The sequence below is a fragment of the Kogia breviceps genome, chromosome 1 (assembly GCF_026419965.1).
Source record: "Kogia breviceps isolate mKogBre1 chromosome 1, mKogBre1 haplotype 1, whole genome shotgun sequence".
Taxonomy (NCBI): domain Eukaryota; kingdom Metazoa; phylum Chordata; class Mammalia; order Artiodactyla; family Physeteridae; genus Kogia; species Kogia breviceps.
The window spans coordinates 112,376,050-112,399,658 of record NC_081310.1 but is presented as its reverse complement, the minus strand read 5'-3'; the positions used below and the strand labels follow the sequence as shown (position 1 = coordinate 112,399,658).

General features: G+C 36.9%; 1 protein-coding gene across 12 annotated transcripts in view; it reads right to left on the bottom strand.

Moving 5' to 3' along the window:
• NTNG1 (netrin G1) overlaps positions 1-23,609 on the bottom strand; it is a 331,515-nt gene that overhangs the window by 60,630 nt on the left and 247,276 nt on the right. For 5 of the 12 annotated variants that reach the window (XM_067041050.1, XM_067041013.1, XM_067041019.1 and 2 more), the window contains exons 5-7: positions 19,532-19,558; positions 8,576-8,641; positions 6,190-6,249 (exon numbers count right to left, since the gene is read on the bottom strand). In XM_067041050.1, coding sequence (XP_066897151.1) covers positions 6,190-6,249; positions 8,576-8,641; positions 19,532-19,558 — 153 coding nt within the window. The remainder of the gene's footprint in view (positions 1-6,189; positions 6,250-8,575; positions 8,642-19,531; positions 19,559-23,609) is intronic. The other 7 variants (XM_059078705.2, XM_067041028.1, XM_059078688.2 and 4 more) reach the window with 2 other exon arrangements.

The following is a 23,609-nucleotide window of genomic DNA, read 5'->3' as shown; positions in this document are numbered from 1 at the left end:
CCCAGATGCTTAAAAGAAAGGCAAGAAGAATGGGAGTTTCCTGAAGGCAAGCCCCTTCCTTTACAGGAGGCTAGCTTTGTCACGGTGTGCATATGTGCTAGGGGTGGAGAGTGTGATTGGTGAGTCGGAGGAACCAGCGGGAGGAGAGTTCTGGGAGAAGGATGCCATATGGGAGATGGGGTAAGAAAATCCTGCAAACATTTTTTAGTTAAGGCATGTCAAATTAATAATAATAATAGCAACAAGAAAAATAATAGAATTACATATCACCAAATTAAATTCTCTTAGAAAACAAGCATTTCACCCCCATACATTCTATCTCCCTGAGTTCAACCTTGTTTAAGCTGGCATTTCTGACTCCCTAGGAAACCTAAAGGACCTCTCCAACCTTCCTTAGTTGAGAGTTTGGAACAGGGAGAATCTTTCTGGCCTGGAGCCACCTCAGAGTAGTAGTTGCAGGGAGGAGACTCATGTCCCAAATCTAATTGCTTCCCAAGGACTTCTTCAGAGCTGCCTGGAATTCCGGAGGCGTGGGCACACACATCCTGTCCTCAGGCTCTCCCTCTCTAGAAGAGACCCCTAAGTGGTTACTGTTCTTCACATAACCCCGTCCTAGGATGATTCTTGGTGTACCTAATATAATTAATCCAGATTTTTTCAAAAGAATTCTTTTATGTGCATAAATTCATCCTAGGAACTTTTCAGAACCACATAGAAGTAAGTCCTTGTTGTCAAGAAGCTTGTTTAGTGGGTAAGACAAACATGTGCTCAGATAACTAGAAAAAAAAGAGGATGTGCTTAAAAACAAAAACAAAAACAGAGACACAAAGTGATATAAGGAGAAATTCATTTCACTTGAGGAGAATTAGGAAAAACTAAGTTAAAACTAAATCTTCCATGAGGGCCAGTAAGGTTTATTTAACAAAAAACAAAAACAAAAACAAAAAACCAAAAAGAAAAAAAGGAGGAAATGAGCATTTCCAGTGAAAGGAATAGAGTGTGCAAAGACATGACATTGGGAAATGGGAGAGAACAGGGCTGGAGAAGTTTCATAACATGGTTCCTTTGTGGATAAGATCTACCCAATAGCCAATACTATTGGAAGTACTGAATGGTTCCTTTGTGGATAAGATCTACCCAATGCTGGGCTTCATCTGACAAAGCTTTATTCACCAAAAAACGTGTCTGTATACATCCAAGTTCAATCAAGACCCAATCCATGAATCTCTGTAGACACTGTTACCTACTATTCTTTGAATTCAATGAATAGTATGCATTTCTGTGACACTCACTATTTGTTTCTGGGTTTTGTTTGAAAATCAATTTATTAATTTTGATAGGAGAGTTAAATAATGTAAATTCTATAAATAATTATATACAAAACCATACACAGCTAAACACTCAATATCACAAACTTCTTCCAGAAGATAAGTGGATACTTTAAATGTCTTATAACCTAAGAAATGAGCTAATAGTAACTTTATTCCTTTAAAACTCCTAAGACTCTTCTGAGACTTTGATAAAGCTGTCTTCTTTGGCCATGGTGTATTTGAGAATATAAAATGATAAAAAGATCTTTGAAAGTGATTTGAAACACATGAGAGCACTATATAAATGCAAGACATTTCAGATGTAATTATTAGACTGCTGTATTATTTTTCAGTTTTCTGTTAATTTCCCACTCTATAGGAACTGTTCTTTCCACATAGGCCCAGAATACATGAATGATCACTAATGATAGAGTTAGAGCTGCACTATCTTATTAAGGTCCTGAAGGGACGATATTAATAGTTCAATAATTCTTTGATCCTCTAATTCACTGACCTACCATTTCCTCCTTTCCCTTTTTACAAAATATAGAGTTCATGGTCCATTCTTACAATCACTTCCTTTTATATGCTCTCATCTCCCTCACCCCCAACCCCCCGCCCCTAATTATAGTCTGCTGGGAAAATCTTATCCTGGTTAAATCCAACTCTCCACTTCTCCATGCCTACATCCCAGCAGCTAAATGTGGCAGGAGTTTTTTTCCAACTATATTGAAACAAGTCTCACTTTAAATTCATGACCCTAAACTTCAATAAGGCCATCAGGGCATTCTTGCAACCCTTCCTGAACCAGGTGGCTTTTAGGCCACCACTCTCTCTTGGTTCACCTCCTTCCCCACCTACCATTACTTCTTCCTCTCTTCTGCTTTTTGTTGTACCTTCTCAAATGACTCAGGGTTTAGCCCTTGGACCTCTTGGCTCTTTAGGCTCACTAAGAGCCAGGGTTTTTTACCCAACCTCATGACTACATAAACCATCAATATGCTGACCTTTCCAAAATAGTTATTTCCAGTCTGGACCAACTTCCCAGTTAGTTAGTGAGACTTTATCCAGACTGATATATTCAACTGCCTTCTTAATGTCTCCACTTGGACATTTAATAGATATCTCAACTTTAACATGTTCAAAACTGAGCTCATAGGTTACTTTCCCAAGCCTGCCACTTCCATGGGCAGCCGGGTCTGTCTCGGTAAATGACAACTCTATTCTTCCAATTGCCTAGGTGAAAATTCCTGGAGTTGCTCTTGACACCAATCTTTTTCACATTCCCCTCTACCCACTCCCCCAACTAATCAATCAGCAGATCCTCTTGACTACACGTTTAAAATACATTCTAAATCTCACCACCTCTCACCATCTCATCTTTAGTTAAGGGCACTTGGATTATTGCTGTTGTCCTCAAACTGCTTCCCTGGCTTCCATCCTTGTGATAGTCTCCTCCACACTGCAGTCAGAGTTACTCTTTTAAAACTTAAATTAGGTCATGACACCCTTTTGCCCATAATCCTAATGGCTTCCTGCCTCATTCAGAATAAAAGGCAGAGTTTGAATTCATTCATTCCCAATTGATCTGGGCTCATTGTTGCCATTCTCCTCCTCACTCGCTGTACAATACTTTCATGTTGCTCTGCAAACATGCCAAGCACTTCCCCAGGGCTTTTGCATTTGCTGTTACCTCTGTCTGGCCTACTCCTCCCCCAGACTTCCCTATGAATTGCTGCCTCACTTTGTTTTTAGGTCCTGCTCAAAGAAAATGCTGTGACTACTCTATCTGAAATAACAGCTCCTGACCCAAACACATTAATCCCCCCTCCCACATTTATTAATCCTGTTTAATTTTTTTGTAGAACCTAGAGTATCTGAAGACTAAATTTAAAAAAAAATTCTCCCCTATACTTTGAGTGTAAATACATGTGTACAGACTGTGTCCATTTTGTCCACAGATGTAAACAGAACTCAAAATACTAAGCATTCAAAAAGTGTTGTCTAATGAATGAATCAATGTTAAAGAATCAGTGATGATCCTGAGGCATCTTACTTTGGGAAACAGAGGAAGACACAGAGGAAAGTTATGTTTAAATTCATTCCTCCACCATTTAAATCCTTTAAGAGAGTCTGGCTACCTTTAAGAGAGTCTGGCTATATCCTAAATATTAAAGAGTTGAGAAAAAACAACAGCCATACATCACACTATAACTGAGTTATTATATATTTTATCTGAAAATTGACTATATGCAGATTAGCTTAGGTAGGAAAAAGGAGATTTCCAAAAATTGCTATGGTTTTATACACTTTTGCAATCTCAAATCACACTGTAGGCTATGTTTTATTTTTCAGACAAGTTTTAATTACTGTTGTGTAAACAAGCTAACGGGGTCCTCTAAAACACATTTTCATGGTGTAGCATGGCATGCGTTGGCAATGCATATTTATTGAGGACCACCTCATACCAGGGGACAACTTGAACGAGGCCCAGTCCTAAGCGAGAATCATAGCCCTAGACCAATGAGCCATGTTAGACCATGAAGCCCAGTCCTGAAGAGTCCAGTGCAGAGTTTCTCAACCTCAGCACTACTGACATCTTAGGCCAAATAATCCGTGGTTTTCCCATATGTTGTAGGATATTCAGAAGCATTCCTGACCTCTACCCACTAGAAGCAGTAGCAACTGCCAAGCTGTGACAACCAAAAGTTCTCTGGGGGAGCAAAATCCCCCATATGATGTATATGACATCATATAAGGCAGTTATATAATATGGTACTTAAGGACTGGCTAGTTAAGTGAGCAGCATTTTAGATGAAGGAGTGTTCAAAGTTGTCTTTCTAGATCAGGAAAGATCCAAACCTCTTCTAAGGTTTAGACACTTTCTGACTGAGACTGGCTGGGGAAGGCCTGGGGAGGTAAGAGTTATGGAAAAACAAAAGGTCGGAGAGAAAGAGAATGAAAGAAAACGAACGTTAAGAATAGGAAGGGGGGTGTTAAATGTCTTAGTGGCTTCTTTCTTACTGTTCCCCATGTTGTCTCTAATTCCATTACTACGTCACCAATGTACTGTAATATGACATGTTACAGAATATAAGATAAAGTACTCTGAATGTGGCACAGGTAGGTTTATTTATTTATGTTGGGGCCAAATGAGGAAAGTTTATTCAAAGTCAGAGCTGGTGGAAATTTATTGTAGTCACTCAAAAAGAAAGGATTTGGAAAAAAAGACTTTAGATAGACAGAAGGTGAAGGAATTAGAATTCTTATAAAGTATTTTCCCTTCACTACATTAGCAAAGTCAGAAGCCTCCAGGGGCCTCCCCCAGGGGTGGGAATGAAGTGGCTGCAGCATTTTCCTGATTCTTACCCACCCCCAACTCTGTCTTGCAACCTTAGGTAGCTTTTGAAGCCCTTCCATGTACATTATTTGATAACAATCTGGATTATTCTATGATAAATCTACTTCATTAGGTGGCTTCTTCCTGCTTGTGGAAGTGTGTTCAGATCTCATTAGTGCTGTGACCCCAAGAAACTAGAGATTCAATGATACAGGGTCAAATTTCAGGTCAAGAGTCCTCTTGTATATCCAGTGCTTGATATGACAGAAAAATGATGGACTCTATAAGGTCCCTAATGCTTCCTTTCTCCTTCACCTCCTTGGTTTCTCTGTGTAAGTTTGCATATCATAGATAAGGAGGGACATCCCTACTGTGGCATCAATGACTGGCTTATTATATGCACACATGCCCAAATAGGCTTGACACCCTATGAACTTGTGGCTGCTCTGTTCCTAAAGAACTTAGTTCGCCAAATTTCAAATCCACTTGGATTCCCCTCAAAAGGGCACTGCCAATGTTTGATATGTAAAAGTACATTGTGAGGAAAGTTTAAGACATGGTTTAAATATCATCAGTTTCCCTTTCCCATCTTCTGACCAGCTTCCTGCTTTTCTCTAAATGACACAGAAGGAACAATTCAAGTTGGTTAAAATCTGGGAAATGATTTGACTCTTTTCAGTAAGGAATAGGGAAGCTATTACGGTCACTTTCACCAAGTGGGTCAAACCAAATTCAGGTATTGTTAATAAATATATTTCTTTGTAAGAGGTGTTTCATGAAAAAAAAAACCACCAAAAACTCCCTAAAACATGACATATACCCAACAGTCAAGGGTGGAAAACAAGACACACCTGTCACATAGGACATTTAAAGGAAAATGGTGAAATAAAAACAGAAGTCTTTATGTTTCCTGAAAAATCTTCAGTCTGTGAATGACAGATGCTAGTTGAAATGGGCCATTCATGAGTCACAGATGAGATTCTGCTCACTTTCATTTAAAGAAAGTAACATAACTATTATTTTTGGGTCATAATCAATGCTTAACCCAGTGTAGCTCTTCACTGGTATTTGGTCAAATTCATTTCAAACAATATTTGGAAGTAGAAATTCCAAGGTATTTCATTTGTCAAATGGGCACCATACATGAACCTACCATTCTGTTCTCATGAAAAGCATCCTTGAAACTCACTGTAAGTGAGTTTCCTTATTTTCAATGCAAATGAGTGACAATGTTAATACTCTAACATTCATGTTCCAAACAGGAACCTAAAGTGTTATAATTCTTATTCACACATTAATCTTTCAGAAAACAAATATTGCAGCATTTTAAATTTGCAACAGTCAAATTTCTGAGTGAAGCATTTTTTTTCCTCTTACAGATGACATTCTCAGTACTATTTGATGTATTGATCGTTATCAGTCAACATGCCTCACCAATAAGCTGATGGGTACACTTCACAGATATTCCAGATTCATACAGTGCAATGTTTCACAACACATAACACCATGAAATCACTGTATGAATCCAAGAATTCCTACCTCTCTTGTGGTTTGCAACTTGAACAGAAGAAACTGTTGACAAAGCTAATTTGGGAGCAACTGGATAGGTTTAAAAGAATGAACAGCACATTAGAAACAATAGTGAAACGTTCAAATTGTAATTACTTATCATCAACCCGCTTGAAAAGTGGCCCTATATGAAGAGAATATTTGTATTTGTTGTTTCTGGGAGTTTGCTTCAATCACAAAGGAAGTCTTGTATTTGGCTGAAAATGGTTTGACCTTGTCAGTCATAAAGTTTAGAAGCTTATTTTCAGAGGCAAAAAGAATTACCATTTAAATCAAGAATCCAGTTATGCAGAGATTATTCCAATAACAATATGGATATTAGGATCCCCTATTGTTCTTCTCTTAAAATAGTAGTTGTGTTGTTGAGTTACTTAGCAATATCATTGCCTCAATTCACCATGTCTTTCTCTCTGTGTAACCATAATCTCATCTACATATAAACCAGTTAGATTATTTTTGCTGAATTGATTAGACATGACAGATAGTCACAATGGTCAACCACTCAGCGGAATCTGGATCTCAGTCTCAGAGTCACCTCGAATCTGTCCACCTTGCAAAAATGTAGTCTTTTTCTCAACATTTATAACCTATATGATATCAGTTTGTTAATGGCAAGAATTTCTGTCTAAGTTTGCCTGCCTTTCTTTTCCAATTGTTCCTGAAGTGTTGCTTGTGAAAATAGCAAAACAAGATAGAGCCTGATGTTCTTTGAAGATGTTGACCAGATAAATTATGTTTGCACAGAACTGACCTCTGCTAGAAAGTGCACCTTTAGCTAAAATGTCAAGTTCAAGCACTTTATTCAACTGTGTGCTTCTCAAATAAATTTATATGAACTCTTTGTCCACATTCTAAAAAAGTGCAACTGGCATTAACTAAAGATATTTCTGAAAGCTGTTAGTCTTGTGACACTCACAGAAAACATAGCAAAATAATTAAATGGGTCTGTTTCAGGTCTTAAACAATGCATAATCTTGTTCAGCACAAAACTTACTATGGAGAAGTGTTAAGTCTTAGATCCTGTCTTGTATAATTTGTTGAGCTATGAAATTCAATGGGAAATACTGAGTGACAGTTCACTGAAGATGCTCTCATTGAACTTGCCGAGGAACAAAGCCACTAAACCTTCCCACAATCCTCATAGAATTATACTAATGGGTTGAACTTGATCTGTATTTCTTCTTCCACATATGTATGCAGAAACTTGAAAAAATTCATTTGGAGCAGATGATTAAGATAATTCTATTTGCTAGTAATATATGTATCTAGGACAGTCTTGATTTCATCACTCTGATCAAGGACTGAAAATGCAGCCTTTCCAATCTGACTCCTCAACAAATTGCTAATATATTTCGTTTTGCTTAGCAGCTATTTCCTGCTTCCTCCTTTTGCTCATTTCCTCCTCCATCTGTATTCATTAGAGCTTAAAAGGAACATCCTGTATATAACAAAGGAAAGTGGAAGCCAAAGATGTGCCTTTTTTTTTGTGAGAAGGAAGGACGCAAAAGAAGACAACTTTCTTTTAATGTAAACTATTTATATATGTCTATGTATATCTATAGGCTAGACGTTAATGTAATTTTAACATTACACTGAATCTTCTGAATTTTATTGGCCAGTTTTTAAAGGTTCTATTTCTTCCTGTGTAATCACACTGCTGTCTGTCAGTTTCTTTCATTTATTTATGTATTTATTTATTAATTATGTTAGAAGTCAGAAAATAATTACTGCTCTAAGGACAGAGAGAAAACACATTCTTAATCCTGGCAGAAATTATTGGTAATTCATAAAGGATAAAAGAGGGAAAGCCTCAGCAGAGAAAATACACTGTGACGTTGAAGGGGAAGAGAGAGAGAGAGAGAGATCCAAATTCCTGTCAGTCAATATGGAATGACAGTTAAAAAAAAACAAAACAAAACAGGTCTTTTAGGAGTTGCAATACTGCCTTTATGTATTTTCCCTGACCCTCAATACAACTGACGTAACAGCCAGTTTATCAAAGCAAAGCAAAAGTGAGACAGTGGAAGGAAACCTGTGTCACTCACAAGTTTTTATGATATGTTATTTATACTCCCCACTGTGATGACAACCAAACTCTAGGCTTCTCTTGGCATGGCTGACATTCAATGTAAATTTGATAAAGTGCTTATAACTTTTATGCTGTCTAATTTTTTCTACATCTTTTACTATAATATTTCTGGGATACTTCATATTAGAAAAAAGTATTTGAATTATGATTCTTTCAAAGACATGGCATTTATGATAATGCTCTTATTTAGTGCTAAAAAATAGAGTATGGGATTTTCCCCCTAAACATGTGGGATTTTATATCAGTAGGAATTTTACATGCTCCTACCTTGTTTTGGATTAGAAACCTCAAGGGAAGAAATATTCGGCCATATCCTATTAAACTTTGGAGGATCTGTATGCACCAGGAAAAATCAGGGTATGTTACTTTCAGCTATAATGTCATTTGGTCTAAACAGAAAACTATATGGACAAAGACACATACCACACATCTGCTTTTTGACTTGGTTGTGATGCACTTAACAAAACATACTCCCACACCAAACAAGAGCAAGCAATTGATGATTCCCAAAACATTGAATGGACATTAAATATATAGCCTGTTCCCTAACAAAGCTATATACATTAACTAGTGCAATAAAGTAGAGTGTTCTTACAAATAACCAAACAGGGACTTCAGCAATTCAAATCATTATATAAAGCTGGTGCCTGAAACTAGAAGATAACAGGAAAGAAATAATTTCTCACTTGAGGATTCCAGTCTCTGCAATTTATATTTACAGATACGAGCTTGTTACATCAGTCTTCAGGAGAGATTCTTTAGGGTATGTTTTAAGTGTGAGCCATTATCTCTGCAAAGAAATGGATTTATTTCCTATTTTTATTTATGCGATTTCTCAGAGAGAGAAAGAGAAAGATGACTGGTGGTTCTGGCTTAAGGAGAATAGTCCAAGGTGCTTCTGATCATATCTAAGGTTTGTATGTATGGGTGTGTATACATTTTCTTTTTTAAAATATATATTTTCATGATGTTTCTAGCTCAAAATATATTTCTAAAGTTATTGGTTCCAATCCAATTATAAGCATTGCTAATTTCAGAATTAATGTTATTTCTTTCTTAGATTCACCTGTATTAAAAAAAAAAAAAGACTCTGGAAAAGCAGGAGAAGAGCCAGCTTTAGGACTGGGTGCTTTAAAGCTATTTTTGCTAAGGTACATAGGCCATGCAATTAAAGCAGTCATTTCATGACTCAAATCTACCATTCATTGAGATCAACTCAAAACCACAACTCTAGTGTGGTCCTTTGGGACCACCCAAGTCCACAAGGAGAGTTCTTGCCCCTAAACTCCTATAGCATGTTACCTTATGTGCTCCTTATTTCTCACTGATATGTGGATAGGCGTACGTTTCAATATTGCTAGTTTAAATTTTATGTCTATTTCTTGCCTCTGTAATTAGATTGGATCTCTTTGAGGAAGGGCAAAGCCTTCCAGAAGGCCTCAGTAAATATCTAATAACTGAGTAATTGATATCAAGTGGCTAGGCTACTGTAAACAGGTATTATCAGATTGTTTCATCCATAACTAGATTATAGTGAATAACATTCTTGCAAGACATGGAACTTTCACTATAACTTTGGTTTTTTAACATTTGTTAGAAAAGCTGATCTACTGTTACTCTGTGTGTGTATGTGTGTGTGTACACATAAAAGCAAAGTAAATCTTAATATTGATATTGCTGTATCCATCAAAATTTATGAATGAATAAAGAATGTAACAATTTTCCACATCTGTATCTAGGTGTTACTAAATAAATAGATATTTGGTAACATGTAGGCAAAATATGCAAGTTATTGACTGAACGTTAAGCCTACTAGAACTGCAATGATCACTTTTGAAAAACAAATGATTTCTAGAAATTGGGGTCTTTTTAAAGGTTTTTTTATGTGGACCATTTTTAAAGACTTTATTAAATTTGTTACAATATTGCTTCTGTTTTACGTTTTGGGTTTTTGGCCCCGAGGCATATGGGATCTTAGCTCCCCGACCAGGGATCGAACCTGCACCCCCTGCATTGGAAAGTGAAGTCTAACCACTAGACCACCAGGGAAGTCCCTAGAAATTGTTTATTTAGAAGAGATTTCAAACCACTGTTATAGTTTTTTTTTTTTTTTTTTTTTTTTTTTTTTTTTTTTTTTTTTTTTTTTTTGCGGTACGCAGGCCTCTCACCGCTGTGGCCTCACCCATTGCGGAGCACAGGCTCCGGACGCGCAGGCTCAGCGGCCACAGCTCACGGGCCCAGCCGCTCCGCGGCACGTCGGATCCTCCTGGACCGGGGCGCGAACCCGCATCCCCTGCATCGGCAGGCGGACTCTCAACCACTGCGCCACCAGGGAAGCCCTACCACTGTTATAGTTTTATATAAAAAATATACTTACTTATATTATTAACATCAAATTAAGAAAAATGTATTCTTTTAAATGGTTCTCTCCATCTTTTGCTGTAAGAGAGGCAAATACAGGTCATATATGGGGTGATGTTTGTAAACTTAATGTTAAGTATTCAGTGGCTTGACTTTCTTGATGAAATGAAAGTAATAATATAATTATTCATTTTGTTAATAAGCTTTGCCAAAAAATTTAAGTAAAGACAAAAATTTCATACTAAATGAAAGTTAGAAGTGAGCTTTGAAAATTAATTTTATAAATTAAGCTTTATTCCATATTCTAATGTAATAAATATTTTACGCCTATATTTTAGTATACTCTTTTATGATTTTTCCCTAGGATGCTGAGATTACGTTTTGAGGATCTTCCTACATGTATAAAAAATTAATGTAGGTCATTCTACTTTTGAATTGTTAACTACTTGACCTGTATGAAATTATCAAGATAGACACCTCAGTTACAACCTGATCCCTACCTGGCAGGTATTTTCTTCTGTATTGTGTACTTATGATAGTTTCTTGGGGGATGGGAGAGTGTAGCTTTTGTGTTTGCTTGGGAATATAATTAGACATTTTTTTCCAAATGATCTTCATTATGTGGGATGCCTAACCTTCCTGAAAAATTAAAACTCAGAGCCACCAGCAGTCATCACGTGGAAATCCTAATCTAGCCTATACATATCTCTAGTGGGACAAAATTTTATGCGTGATGTCTTTTCCTTAGGAGGAAAAATGTCCTGAAAAACAAAATATTGAAATTTGTGGACCCTAAGCTTCTATAGCATGTTACTGTCTGTGCTTACATGTTTTAATATTTGGTCACCATGCAATTTTTAATTTAATATCTCATTTTAATTTTTTAAATTTTATTTTGTTTTATAATTGCAAGGCCAAGTAAGAAAACTTAAAATTAGCCAGTTACTGTCTGGCTACTCTTGTTACTCAAAGGTCCTGGCACATATAAATATTCAGTCAAAGTTACTAACAAATGTTTAATTCCCAGAAGTAAATTAGGCACATTGGAGGGTATATTCGTTGTATAATTGGGACAAATTCTGTGTTATCATATTCAATGCTAATAAAAGTCTTTGCATAACATGAAGCCTCTGAGAACTTTTAGCCAGTGGCTGCTTATTTTGAATAGTTAGAAATTGCAAATACAAAAAAATATTATAATACGTCAAAGGTATTGGTATTGCTTCTAGGTGAACTATTGCAGAATTTATTAATTTCATTCTTTCATGAATTAACTAAGGAATATCTTTGGGTCATATGAAGGTCTCAGAGTGGTAGTATGTTACAAGGCAAAGGGTCCCTGGAATCAGAAGATAAGGGATCTGGTCCCAGTTCTGTTGAGTAGCTGTCTGGCTATTAATTCCCTGGACTTCAATTTCTTTACCTGTGAGATAAAGGTGCTGGACTAAAAGATCTCCATGGTTTCTCTCAGCCATTAAATCCCATCACTCCAATGGTTCTTTCATGGCCTAGCAGTGTCACACTAAAGTTCACAGAAGGATGAAACCTGTTGGAATGAAGCACATGCCCTTTGGAGACTCTAGGGGATTTAGGAGATTAAGAATCCCCTGTGTGGAGGGAAAATTATTGCTGCACGTTGTAACTGTGGACCTTTGACTGTCATAGTGAAACCCAAACTGGAGTTAAGAAATTATTACTGAGGTAAGGGGAGGGATTATCATATGTGTCCAGTGGGACAGTAGATGGCCAATCCTTCAAGAATAGCCTTTTATGGAAATCCCTACTTCTCAAGGATCCTGGTCCCATACATCTGGGAAAATGGATTGAACTCATCTTGATGATCTCCAAAGACTTTGGCTTGAGGAATATGGAGACCAAGACTACATACTCAACCACTGCCCCCTTTAAAAAGAAACAACATATCTGAAATGCCCATCTTATGCTGTTACTCTACTGTCATTGCTAAAATTTCAAATTACATCTATGGGAAGCCTAGGAAATATCTATTTAGGGGAATTTATTTAAGATATGGTGCATGTAAATAGAGCTTGGACTGGATTCAAATCCCAGTTTTACCACTTGGACAAGCTCCTTAACTTATCAATGTCTAAGTTTTCCTATATGTAAAATGGGATAATGACACTACCTACTGGTTGTTGTCAAGGCTGAATGAATGAGTTAATATTTGCTTGTCATTGTAGTGAGCATTTAAGAAATGTCAGTTCTTATTCTTTTTATATTGAAGTATAGTTGATTTACAATGTCGTGTTAGCTCTTATTATTCTATTTGTGGTTGCTGTTGTAATAAAAATATTATTGTAGTATAAACAGTTCTTACTGAATTGAAGTAGAGGTAATAACGTGCTACCCCTATTTCGTGAAATCTTAATTGTTCCCAAAGCAAGTGATTTGGATATGTAAAAATCTCACTTAAGATACAAATTACTTTAGGGAATAATCTGGTTCTAGGGCCTACATTGATTAATACTATTGTTCAGAAAACAACAGGAATTATTTTGGAATACCATGGAAAAGATTTGATTTTTAACACAATGATAACATGTTAATTTTCAAGTTTCTTTCAGTTTAGAAGCACATCAATTTAGACTATGAATCAGATATATATATCTTGCCTGAATTTTTTTTTTTTTTCCATTAAGGAGAGACTCAGAAAACTGTTATGCGACAATTTGGTTGTGGCACTTGAAACTCCTTTTCATGAATCAGAAAAACTGAGATTCTAGTTATAAAATTAGACTTTGGTAGAAAGTTTTTCTCCTCTGTGCCCCAAGGAAAACTCTTTGTACTGTAAGTTGGAGAGAACTAGGTTAGAATTGCTAAACTTGACCATCTATTGCTGACACCATAGTGAATCAAGCTGAAAGGAAGCTTGAAGCAGTAGGCTAAAAACACTTTATTTACATCAAGAAAGCTTTAGAGTTAGGGTTTTAGAATACTGTCTTCTATCACACATTCACTCCCTTAGCATGAATCACAGGCAGCTTTCAACTCATTTTGTGGATACCCTTTAAAACCAAAGTAAATTGTGACTATGCTTTCCCATGTTTTTTCTTTTTTTCTAGAATAGTCTACTTTATAGTGTTTCATACATTAGTCATTTAATTAAATGAGAAAGGTGGATGAATTCTAAAGGGTCCTAGTTTGGAAATTGGACATTGAGCTAGAATCCTGCCTTGGCCACCAGATGACTTAGATGATTCAATTAAGCCTTAGTTGCCTTGTCTGTAAAATTATGATGTTGGATGAGTGCTCTTTACGCTTTCTAAAAAGACTAATTTTTACATACATTTTTGGTTCTAAAATACAGTGGGAAACAGGGTGCCACCATGGATATGAAAAGCCACTGCTGAGAGGATGTTAGTGAGCCTTCATTAAACTTCCTTCTTCCAGGAGTGTATGAGGAAAACGTCAGGAAGAGACAAAGTCACAAGGTCCCTTTGGATTTGTAGAGTTATTGCTATTGTTCCTCAGGGAGTTTGGAAACCACATTATTGATGTCTACAAAGGGATCTATAGAAAACCCTAAAGCTCTTCAGAGAAACCCCTAGAGCCTTGGAGGTAATCTTACCATCTTTACAGTGAGCTGTCTACTCTCAGAAATACAGCATCATTAAACTGCTGGGGAAGATACAGTTTAATGTAATAGTGGTAAGGCTGCCCTTCAGATGGCACACAGAATGTTTTTTGCTATGAGCGACTATGTCAATAAAGTACATATTTGGATTTTTACAGTCATAAAATATGTACAAGCATATTTCACAATTTGCATAGCTAATTTCATGAACTGTCACATGTTCTATAATATATGTTACATCTTTACATTTCCCCTCTCCCTCAGCTTACTGAGGATGTTTATCATTGATGGTGGTAGAGGAAGGGCACATTTTAATGTAGCTTCTGTTGACCACTCAGTGAGGTAACAGAAAATGAACTTCTGTTTTTCTCCAGGACACTAAATTTCCCTGCACAGAAATGGGTCAATTCAGGGATCAACAGGTCTAAGGTGCAATGTATTAGATTGGAAAGAGTCTGAAGTAGGAGTTAATAAATCTAGAATTTTTCTTTCTAACCTCTTCCACCTGGTATAATGTTACGAGCACAGCTTTCCGAGGCAGACAAGGCTTCCTGGACGTATTACATTTGGTAAGTTACTCAGACACTCTGAGCCTCCGTTTCACCATTTGTAAAACGGAATTCCGTAGACATGTGGGGACATTTCCCTCCAGTTTCCAGGAAGTGGAGCAGTTAGCTGTCCAGCTTTCTATTGATATTCTAAGAAGTCTTGGGTGATACCCCACTCTTAGTTCACGTTACATGTTGGAAGGTTCATCATAGGACCTTTCAGAGATCTTGGCAAATCTTTGTTTAAGCTAGGAATTTCCAGATGCGCTCATACAGAGATAACAGCAAAGGTACAGATATCAGCTCACACTTAAAAAGTGGCTTGACATTCTAAAGTCACCTGGGAAAAGGTTAATACATGAAAAACGTCAACATTGCTCAAGGTGGGCAATTGTTGTTTGCTAAAGATTGCTAAACCTCTTAGATTTTTTTTTTTAAGGTAGGGGATACTTCCCCCTTCTTCACTGGAATATTTAATTTATTCTTCAGGATTAAAGAAGCAGCTATGCTAATGTTCATTCAATTTTTGGATAACCACAAAGGTTTCATGAATGTGAAATGTTAGTTACACAAATATGAAATGGATCTGTGATGAGAATACTGGGTACGTGATATCACAAAGTCCCAAAGACATCTCACCTGGGACCTTAGCTTTCCTTCTAGAACATCAGCAAACAGTTCAAAATTAATGTAGCACACCATGCAATTTGCCATATAGCTACACTAGCTTGATAATTTTTTTCTTCATTATATAAAACCTAATTAGCTAAAGGGTGATTCAAATGAAACTTTTATTTGGAGATTTAGAAGTATTAAAGCAAAGGGAGAAAAACAAACAAACACTGAAGCTCTCTGGATAGAATGAACAAGATTACTAATAACCCTTGAGTGGGGAAATGATTAACCTTGTTATTTTCCTCACGATCCAGGTTTCTACAGTAAATCAGTTCTGAACAAAAATATTTGGATGCTGTATGGAAAACAACTTGTACAAGGTCTCCAACTGGCATCAAATGTTTTCAAGTATGAAAACATCTCTGAGCTTTCTCAACAGGCTGATGAATCCCTGCAGGTAGCACTTCCCTTGTTTAATAGTCCTGCCAATTAAATCAAATTAGAGATGAATTTTTAACTCTGTGATGAAGGCAATGCTCATTATAAGAGAAAGCAGGAAAATGGAATATTTCCCTTAAGTGAACTGTTGTTTCAAATTGAATAAATTGAAGAGTAGGGGACAGCCAAACGTCTCCATCAATTTCTACGCTTTGTAAACCATGATGTCAATCATTTGAAGGTAATTTAAGGAAACAATGTACACTTGGGTTCACGAAATGTCTACATATGTCTTTTCTTTTGTTGCTATTCTAAGAAATGGTTTTGTTTATTTAAAAATTCCAAGTTTTTTTAAATGGTGTTTCCTGATGTGAATTTTCAGTGGATTATCTGTCTTTAACCTCTGACTTTGTTACCTTTAACCTCTGTTATTTGCTTTTTAAGTGATAATCACTCACACAAAGCTATTTGCACATTAGGCCAACCCTTGTTGTTCTAATTATGTTTTTTAAAAATAATATACTGTTTAACATAATCAGTGAAATCACTTGCTTTTCAAGGCTAAGGATCTGATAATATATATTCGAACATAATGATTAGTTTATCACTTTAACAAAAACACCCACACCAAACCAAATATTAATTTGGATCATCAGCATCAACAAATATTCACTTGGATAAAATTGTGAATGTTTACTTATAAGTGCATGATACATTTTACGTAAAAAATGAAACCTGAATGAATTACTACTACATCAGGTAAAGGAGAAACAGAGCTCATAAGGCTCAAATGGCTACAGATCTATTTTGGGATTCATTAATTGCTGACATTATCACCAAAATTTTTTCAGCCATGGCCAAAGCACATCAAAATGACTGAGTTTTAAATCAAGTACTTTTGGGATGATTGGGAAACCTATTTTCTAATAGATAGACAACAGCAGGTACAAATGACCTTAATGGGAAATTTGTTTCAAAAACATTTTTAGCAGATGATCGGAAAGGATGACCACTCTGTCTATGCATTTGAACCTTAATACAGGTGTTGACAGTTTGAAATCTATACTGAAATCTAATAGGCCTCTAAAATCTTCAGTCACTGTGTATATAGCATATGTATATGAACTTATGGTTACATACATCAATAATTTATGTTGATAATATGCATCATTCATTTTCCTTGAGATACTCTTTGATGATGGGAATTTCATGGGTGTTGCATCTATTATAATGGCATCTTTCTATGTACTTGGTGGAATTATGTTCATTGATTCCTTCCTTGGGATAAAGGGAAAAGCCCTGGCAAACACCCAAACTTAGTTAAAAATCCAAGCAGCTCTCTCTTCTCTGGCTTGTACCTTGGAAACCCCATTTCTGTACCCTCTAGAACAGGCAGTGAGTCATGAATTCTTGCCCTTTGGAGAGCAAAGGAATCCATCCACCAGTGCACACAATGAGCACATTATGAGTCCTCAAAGAAGGAATGTGTAAATGCCATTAAAGCAGCCTAGAAGATACAATCATGTTTGATGGTTTTATGATAAATCTCTTGACCTTAAAGCCAGGCAGTAAGCAAGCTAGTCGTGTGTGATGTTGCGTGATCCCTGGAAGCGCTTATATCCTGTTTGCCTGAGAACTCTGAGGAAACACCCATAGCACTCCAAGCAGAACAGCCAAAGGCATCATGAAGGCAGGGTACAATCTATCACTTTATTTGTTAGAGGGTTTTGGTTAGGTATTAAGGAGTTAAATTTTCCTAGTTTCCTGATAATAAAGCTTAATACATTTTCCAAAGGCACAACAAAGCATCCTTTCAGGTCACCATTGATTTCAAAATAAAACAAAGCAAAACTGGAATTTCCCGATTCAGTGTGTAAAAAGGTCAACATCTGCTGATGCTCAGAGATGGGGCATGTGGTGGAGGTGGCCGAATGAGATGTTGAGTGAGCAGTACAGTCAGAAATTCCATGCAACACACGATTGACACTCCGAACAGAAACACACTCTAACACCAAAGAACTACTTTCCATCCATCCATTTCTGAAACTTCTGACAGGTCAGATCACCATAGCAGCCTCAATTATCTGTCTCAGCTTGCTTCCATTTGGTTCCCTTTTGCTCCAAAATGTATGCACAAATGCAATTGTCAAGGCCTGAAAGGAGCACAATGCGGCATATGTATACAGTTAGGCAAATGCCAAGGGAGATACTACAGCAGAAAAATTAGACTATTAGATCTGAAGGTTTTCATTTGCCAGTTTGTAGCACTGATGCCATTTCAACAAGATCACAAAGAGGAAGCTGCAGCATTAGTCTGGTATCTAAATGAATGTGAACACTACTCCTATTTCTATTTACAAAGCGGCTGATTTTCATGGCATTTAACACGTCTAGTGCTTAACAAACCCACGTGCGGGCTTATTCTCAAGCGTAAGTAAACTAGGTTGACTTATAAATTGGGAGAACTGACTGTGCATTTATAAGAAGCGGGAAGTTGTTTTATCCAAATTATGAGTGTATTGCTTTTTAGATCGATGTTGGATTTTGGAATGCTCCAACCACTGCTGCTTACACTTATATCACCCTGTGTGGCCCAGCACCTACGATAGAGTGTGAGGGGTGAGACCCCAGTGAAGATGCTTCTTTTCACTTAGAGTGCATAATCTTGGCTTCTTCAGTACTTTATTTCAAATCAGTTATTCAGTAGCTGTCCAAAGGTTTTAGCCATCAGAGGGAAAGGGAACAATATTTTAAAATATGTGAGATTCAGCTCTGAAAAGTTATGGGGCATTTCCTCAGTGAGTATTTCAGGCATAGTATTTGGTGTCCTTGTTTTAAATGTAAAGAGGGAGCTACAGCCTGGTTCTCCCATGACAGCTGGTAGAATTCTCTTTGCAATGGTACTAGAGAAATGTTCCACAGAATGTTGAAGAGAGATTTCTCTTTCAATTGCTGATATTTCTTCTAAAATATTTATTGCAGGAATTTCTAGCATCCTTACTCTTAAATTTTGCAAGTATTTTTTTCATACCCCTTCTCTATCAAACTTGAAACTAAGTAGTCAGGAAAACATGGATAATTGTATTTTAGGAGGGAGAAATGGACATACTGATTATTTTTTTCCTTCATTCCTCCAGTAAGACTAATGATCACAAACTTACCTCTTTCAGGCCTTCACAAAGGCTAAAGTTTAATGCACTAATAAAATTCCCACTCCCTGGTTGCATGGTGATTTTTTTCGGTTCTAATGAATAAGCCTAAAACATTCACTCTCCGCTTTTCTAAATTATGGTAGAAATCCATATTCAGTCCTAGGGAGAGAGTTCAAGTTGTTTGTTGGTTACCAGGTATGGGTAAATAGGACTATTTATATTTTTGCTAAATGAGTTATGGTTATGTAACTAATTGCACCTCTGTAAAGGTAGCCTTCATTGATCAACAGTAGTCAGGCAAGCAGTGGCACTGCCATATCCACAGAGGAGTTTTACATAGATAACTATTTCATCTGTGCTCTCACCATATCTGTGCAGAGAACAAACACAGGAATTCAATTCACAAAGGAAATACTCTCTTACGTCAGAAATGGACACTGGGAAAATAGATCTGAGGAGCTGAACAACAAAGCAAAGCTGGCCTAGACTTGGATTGGTGACTTTTTTTACTTACTGCCAATACTGGAAATACTGGGGATACCTGGAGAGAAAGAAAACAATAAAGAAAAGCTGTTAGACATTTATTAGTATGTGACATCTTTAACATAATATAAAAATCTCAGAAACATAAACACTTGATAACATTCAGGTCATTAGAAAAATAGCACACAAAACCCCACAAATATATCCATCCATTGAGACCATTTTGCTTAATTCTAGAACTCCTTAAACTCATCAGAGTTGGGAAATTAATGTTCAACTTTAACAGATTGTTCAAGACAGCTTCATGATATCAAACATTTTGTGCTTACTTATAAGGTTAATGAAAATTTGTATGTGGTTCAAAACAGATATTAAGCTAGGCTTGTGTTCTGGTCACAAAGCACCAAGTATGCATTATATGGGCCTGTGCAAATATATCCACATATGCAATAGATGTCTTTAAATGTGTTGATATGCATGTGTTAAGGTGTTGAAAGTCATTTGGCATTTTATCTGATTAACTACATATAACCGTCATTTTTAGTCTTCTTTTACTTGTCAGATATTTGGATTAAATTCTGTAATAGAAATTAAATTGAGCAGAATGATTCAAGAGTACATTAGGTTGTTCACATCGACCACGGGCTTCATCGATTTTTCAGCTTCTACTGTAATTGCCAAGCTCTGCTGAGGTGGTAGAACCATTTCAGAATGTGACTGAACTTGGTATAAATGTGGACCTGAATTTAGTCTGTATCCAGATGAAAACCCCTAGCCAAGAGCAGGGGCATGAGAGCCAGGCTGTCTCGGTTTGAAGCTCTGCTTTTTTTTTTTTTTTTTTTGCGGTACACGGGCCTCTCACTGCTGTGGCCTCTCCCGCTGCGGAGCACAGGCTCCGGACGCGCAGGCTCAGCGGCCATGGCTCACGGGCTCAGCCGCGGCATGTGGGATCCTCCCGGACCGGGGCACGAACCCGTGTCTCCTGTATTGGCAGGCGGACTCTCAACCACTGCACCACCAGGGAAGCCCTGAAGCTTTGCTCTTATACTCATTGACTGTGTGAGACCCTGGGGCCGGTGGCTTACGCTCTCCGTGGCTCAATTCTCCACCTCTTAGAGTTGTTGCAAGGATTATATATATATATATATATATATATATATATATATATATATATATATATATATATATATATATTTAAAGTACTCAAAGCGTTGCTTGGCAGGTAGTATGTGCTATAACCAACCATCTTTGCTATGATTACTATTATTGATATAGTTGGGTCATCAAGCAAGCAACACCATGATAGATACTACTAATTAGAAGTCAGAGATTTGTAACATTTCCACTAAATTCAGGTAGTGGTGTGGGTGAGAGCATGAGATGCAAATAAGACAGAACTAAGAGTCATGCTTTGCAACTGACTAGCTGGGTAATTTCAGGCAAGTTCCCAGCCTCTCTAAGCCTGTTTCCTCATCTGAAAGGGGCTAATAATATCTACTGCACAGGGCTGCTGTGAGAATTGAATGAGATAATCCATAAAAATGTCTGAGACATGGTACACAGTCAATAAATGATAGCTGTTAATGAGCTGTTCGGACTTGTTCTGCACATCGTGAAGTGTGCTAACAGGTGGTAAATGTAGGAATCATTAAATTTCTATTTTAGTATTTAATCTTTGAACAACTGCCCTCTGCTTATTTTAACTAATCATTGTATCTTGCTCAGAGATTTCTAGCTTTGTATTCTTTAAAACCAAGAGCTATTTTCCTATCTTAGTAAGGAGGGGAGAAGGAGAAATTAAAGCTTACCAAGATGTTTTAAAAAACCCTGGAAGGGATGAAATCTTATTTTCAGTTATTAGATATATATTCAAAGTCTCTTGACTTTAAATGCACAGAGCTTATGATACTTCAGCTTAATTACTGATCGCTGACCAACCCAAACTGGAAACCTAAATTTTCATTTCCATGCTTTAACTTTGTCTGAACTGAATTTCAAGCTGGATGCGATTTCTGCAAAGGACTGCTAGATTCCTAACCTGACATTTCAGTAGACTATCTTTGCCACAGTGTGACACTGACTTGGTACTGAATCTTTAGTTTTTTTCCTTTGAAAATCCCCTGTTGAGTGAGGTAGGATGGCAGCATCATAATTTTAGTATTAGTTGCATAAGCTCCAAATTTCCCCATGATTGAAAATCCTGCTCCATTACAAAGAACTGGTATGCCTTCATAATCAGTCAAAGAGAATGGAAGTTGGGATGGCAGGAAGAGACTTTTCATGTGTTTTCAAACTTGCATGGAGTTAGAGGGCCATGCATAATGCAAGGTGGAGTTCTCAGGATGTTTGGCCAGACACAGTGGAGAGCAAACCTGTAAGACTGTTTGATGCAGTACTTGCTGCAGTTGAATACTTTAGAAAGATGCAGAAATGTTTCCATTCCTTTGGGGATGCCAGTGCTGGGAGAAATGTTCATTGCAGCTATACAAACCTTGCCAAGCAAGACCATTATGAGAGTCTATTTTCCTCATGAAGATGTTTTCTATTAACTAACATTTGGATGTTTAAAATTCAGGCTCTTTCTCATTTTGTGGTTTAAAATTTTGTGAGGTGCTACCAGGTGAGTCACTTTCTATTCCATTGTTGTAAAATGGGAATTGCTTAGAAAAGATTTTTAAACTGCTCATTGGAATAAAGATTTTTGAAGTTGAAAATACCTGAACACCAAGGGATGTCCATTAGTATACTGTCAAATGTTATTTTTTCCCTAATGTTTCTTATTGTAATGTTCAAACACCTTGCTTTTGGTTCTCTACAAACGATGAAAGAATTTAATAAACCAGTTATATGCATTGAAAAGGCTATGAGTAAGTCATGAGAAATCTTTCAAATGCTTAAAAAACTAACACAGGAAGACTACAATTCATTTCATGAAAGGTGGGTGTCTTTGGGGTCTGTAAGTGCTGAATCAATGAATGCAACTCCATCTTACAACAGTGATGGTTGCCCATAAGCCACAGGAATGATAGTCAGATTATGTTCCGGAAAGTTGTCTAGACACGTGTTGGCAGTTTTTTTAACTATTCCCTGTGAAGTGACAACTATTATGTAAAGAATATTTTTACCTTTAAAATTGAGCTCAGAAGTTATTTCTTCCCTTCCTTCTTCACCTCCCTGATGTGAATTAGCCAGTGTCCTTTGTGATGGCACACCTCTTTGTGCAGGCCTCTGTGAACAACTTATCAACTTATCTTTATGATTGTGTGTTTGCCTGAGACCTCTGAGGGGACGAGCATCATGTCTGTGTCTCTGTAGTCTGCTCAGGACAATGCCTGGTACAGGAGAGTTGCTCAATGTATATTTGAGCAAAAATTTATCGCCTGTTTCTGATAGAAGGTTTCTATCAGAGTGAAAATACCACTTTTGGTCATAGTACGATCTTGTCCCCTATAAAATGTTCCATTGAGACATTTCTCAGAGTTCAGTATTAATAATATTTTTGTTCTCTTTGGAAATTTCCTCCATTCTAATAGAAAGAGTTATACAATGTATAGATATGCCCTTCACCACTTTGCCTTCCAGGAAACTCAGAGGTCAGCTTGATGCTCAACTGGGTAAACTGATTTAATGCTTGGCTTATTTTCTTTCTATTCTTTTTTTCTCACACCTTCCTTTTATATTCCTATTTGTATGCTTTTATTTTTATTTGTCTTGTTCCCTAAGCTATCCGGGGGAAATGCAGATTTTGTGGGACCTACAGCAAATACAAATCTAGGAGCTTTTTTGGGGGAATATTAACTTTAAAGTATAAAATCATACATGAAATTATATATATATTTTTAATTTAGAAGGAGTCTAGTGAGGGGCCCTGTAATTTAAGCTTCATTAGCTTAAATCTATCTCTGAAACAACCTCAAAAATATTTGGGAAAGATAGATGAGAAGTATATAGGAAGGGAAGAAAAAAGGAAGGTACCAGATAAGTTAATTCAGAAAGAGTGACCAAAAATGGAGAGCTGAAAGGGAGTTAAGAAATAATCTTACTCAGCACTTGAATTTTACAGAAGAGGAAATCGAAGGCACAATGAGAAGTAAAGTCCTCATCCAAAT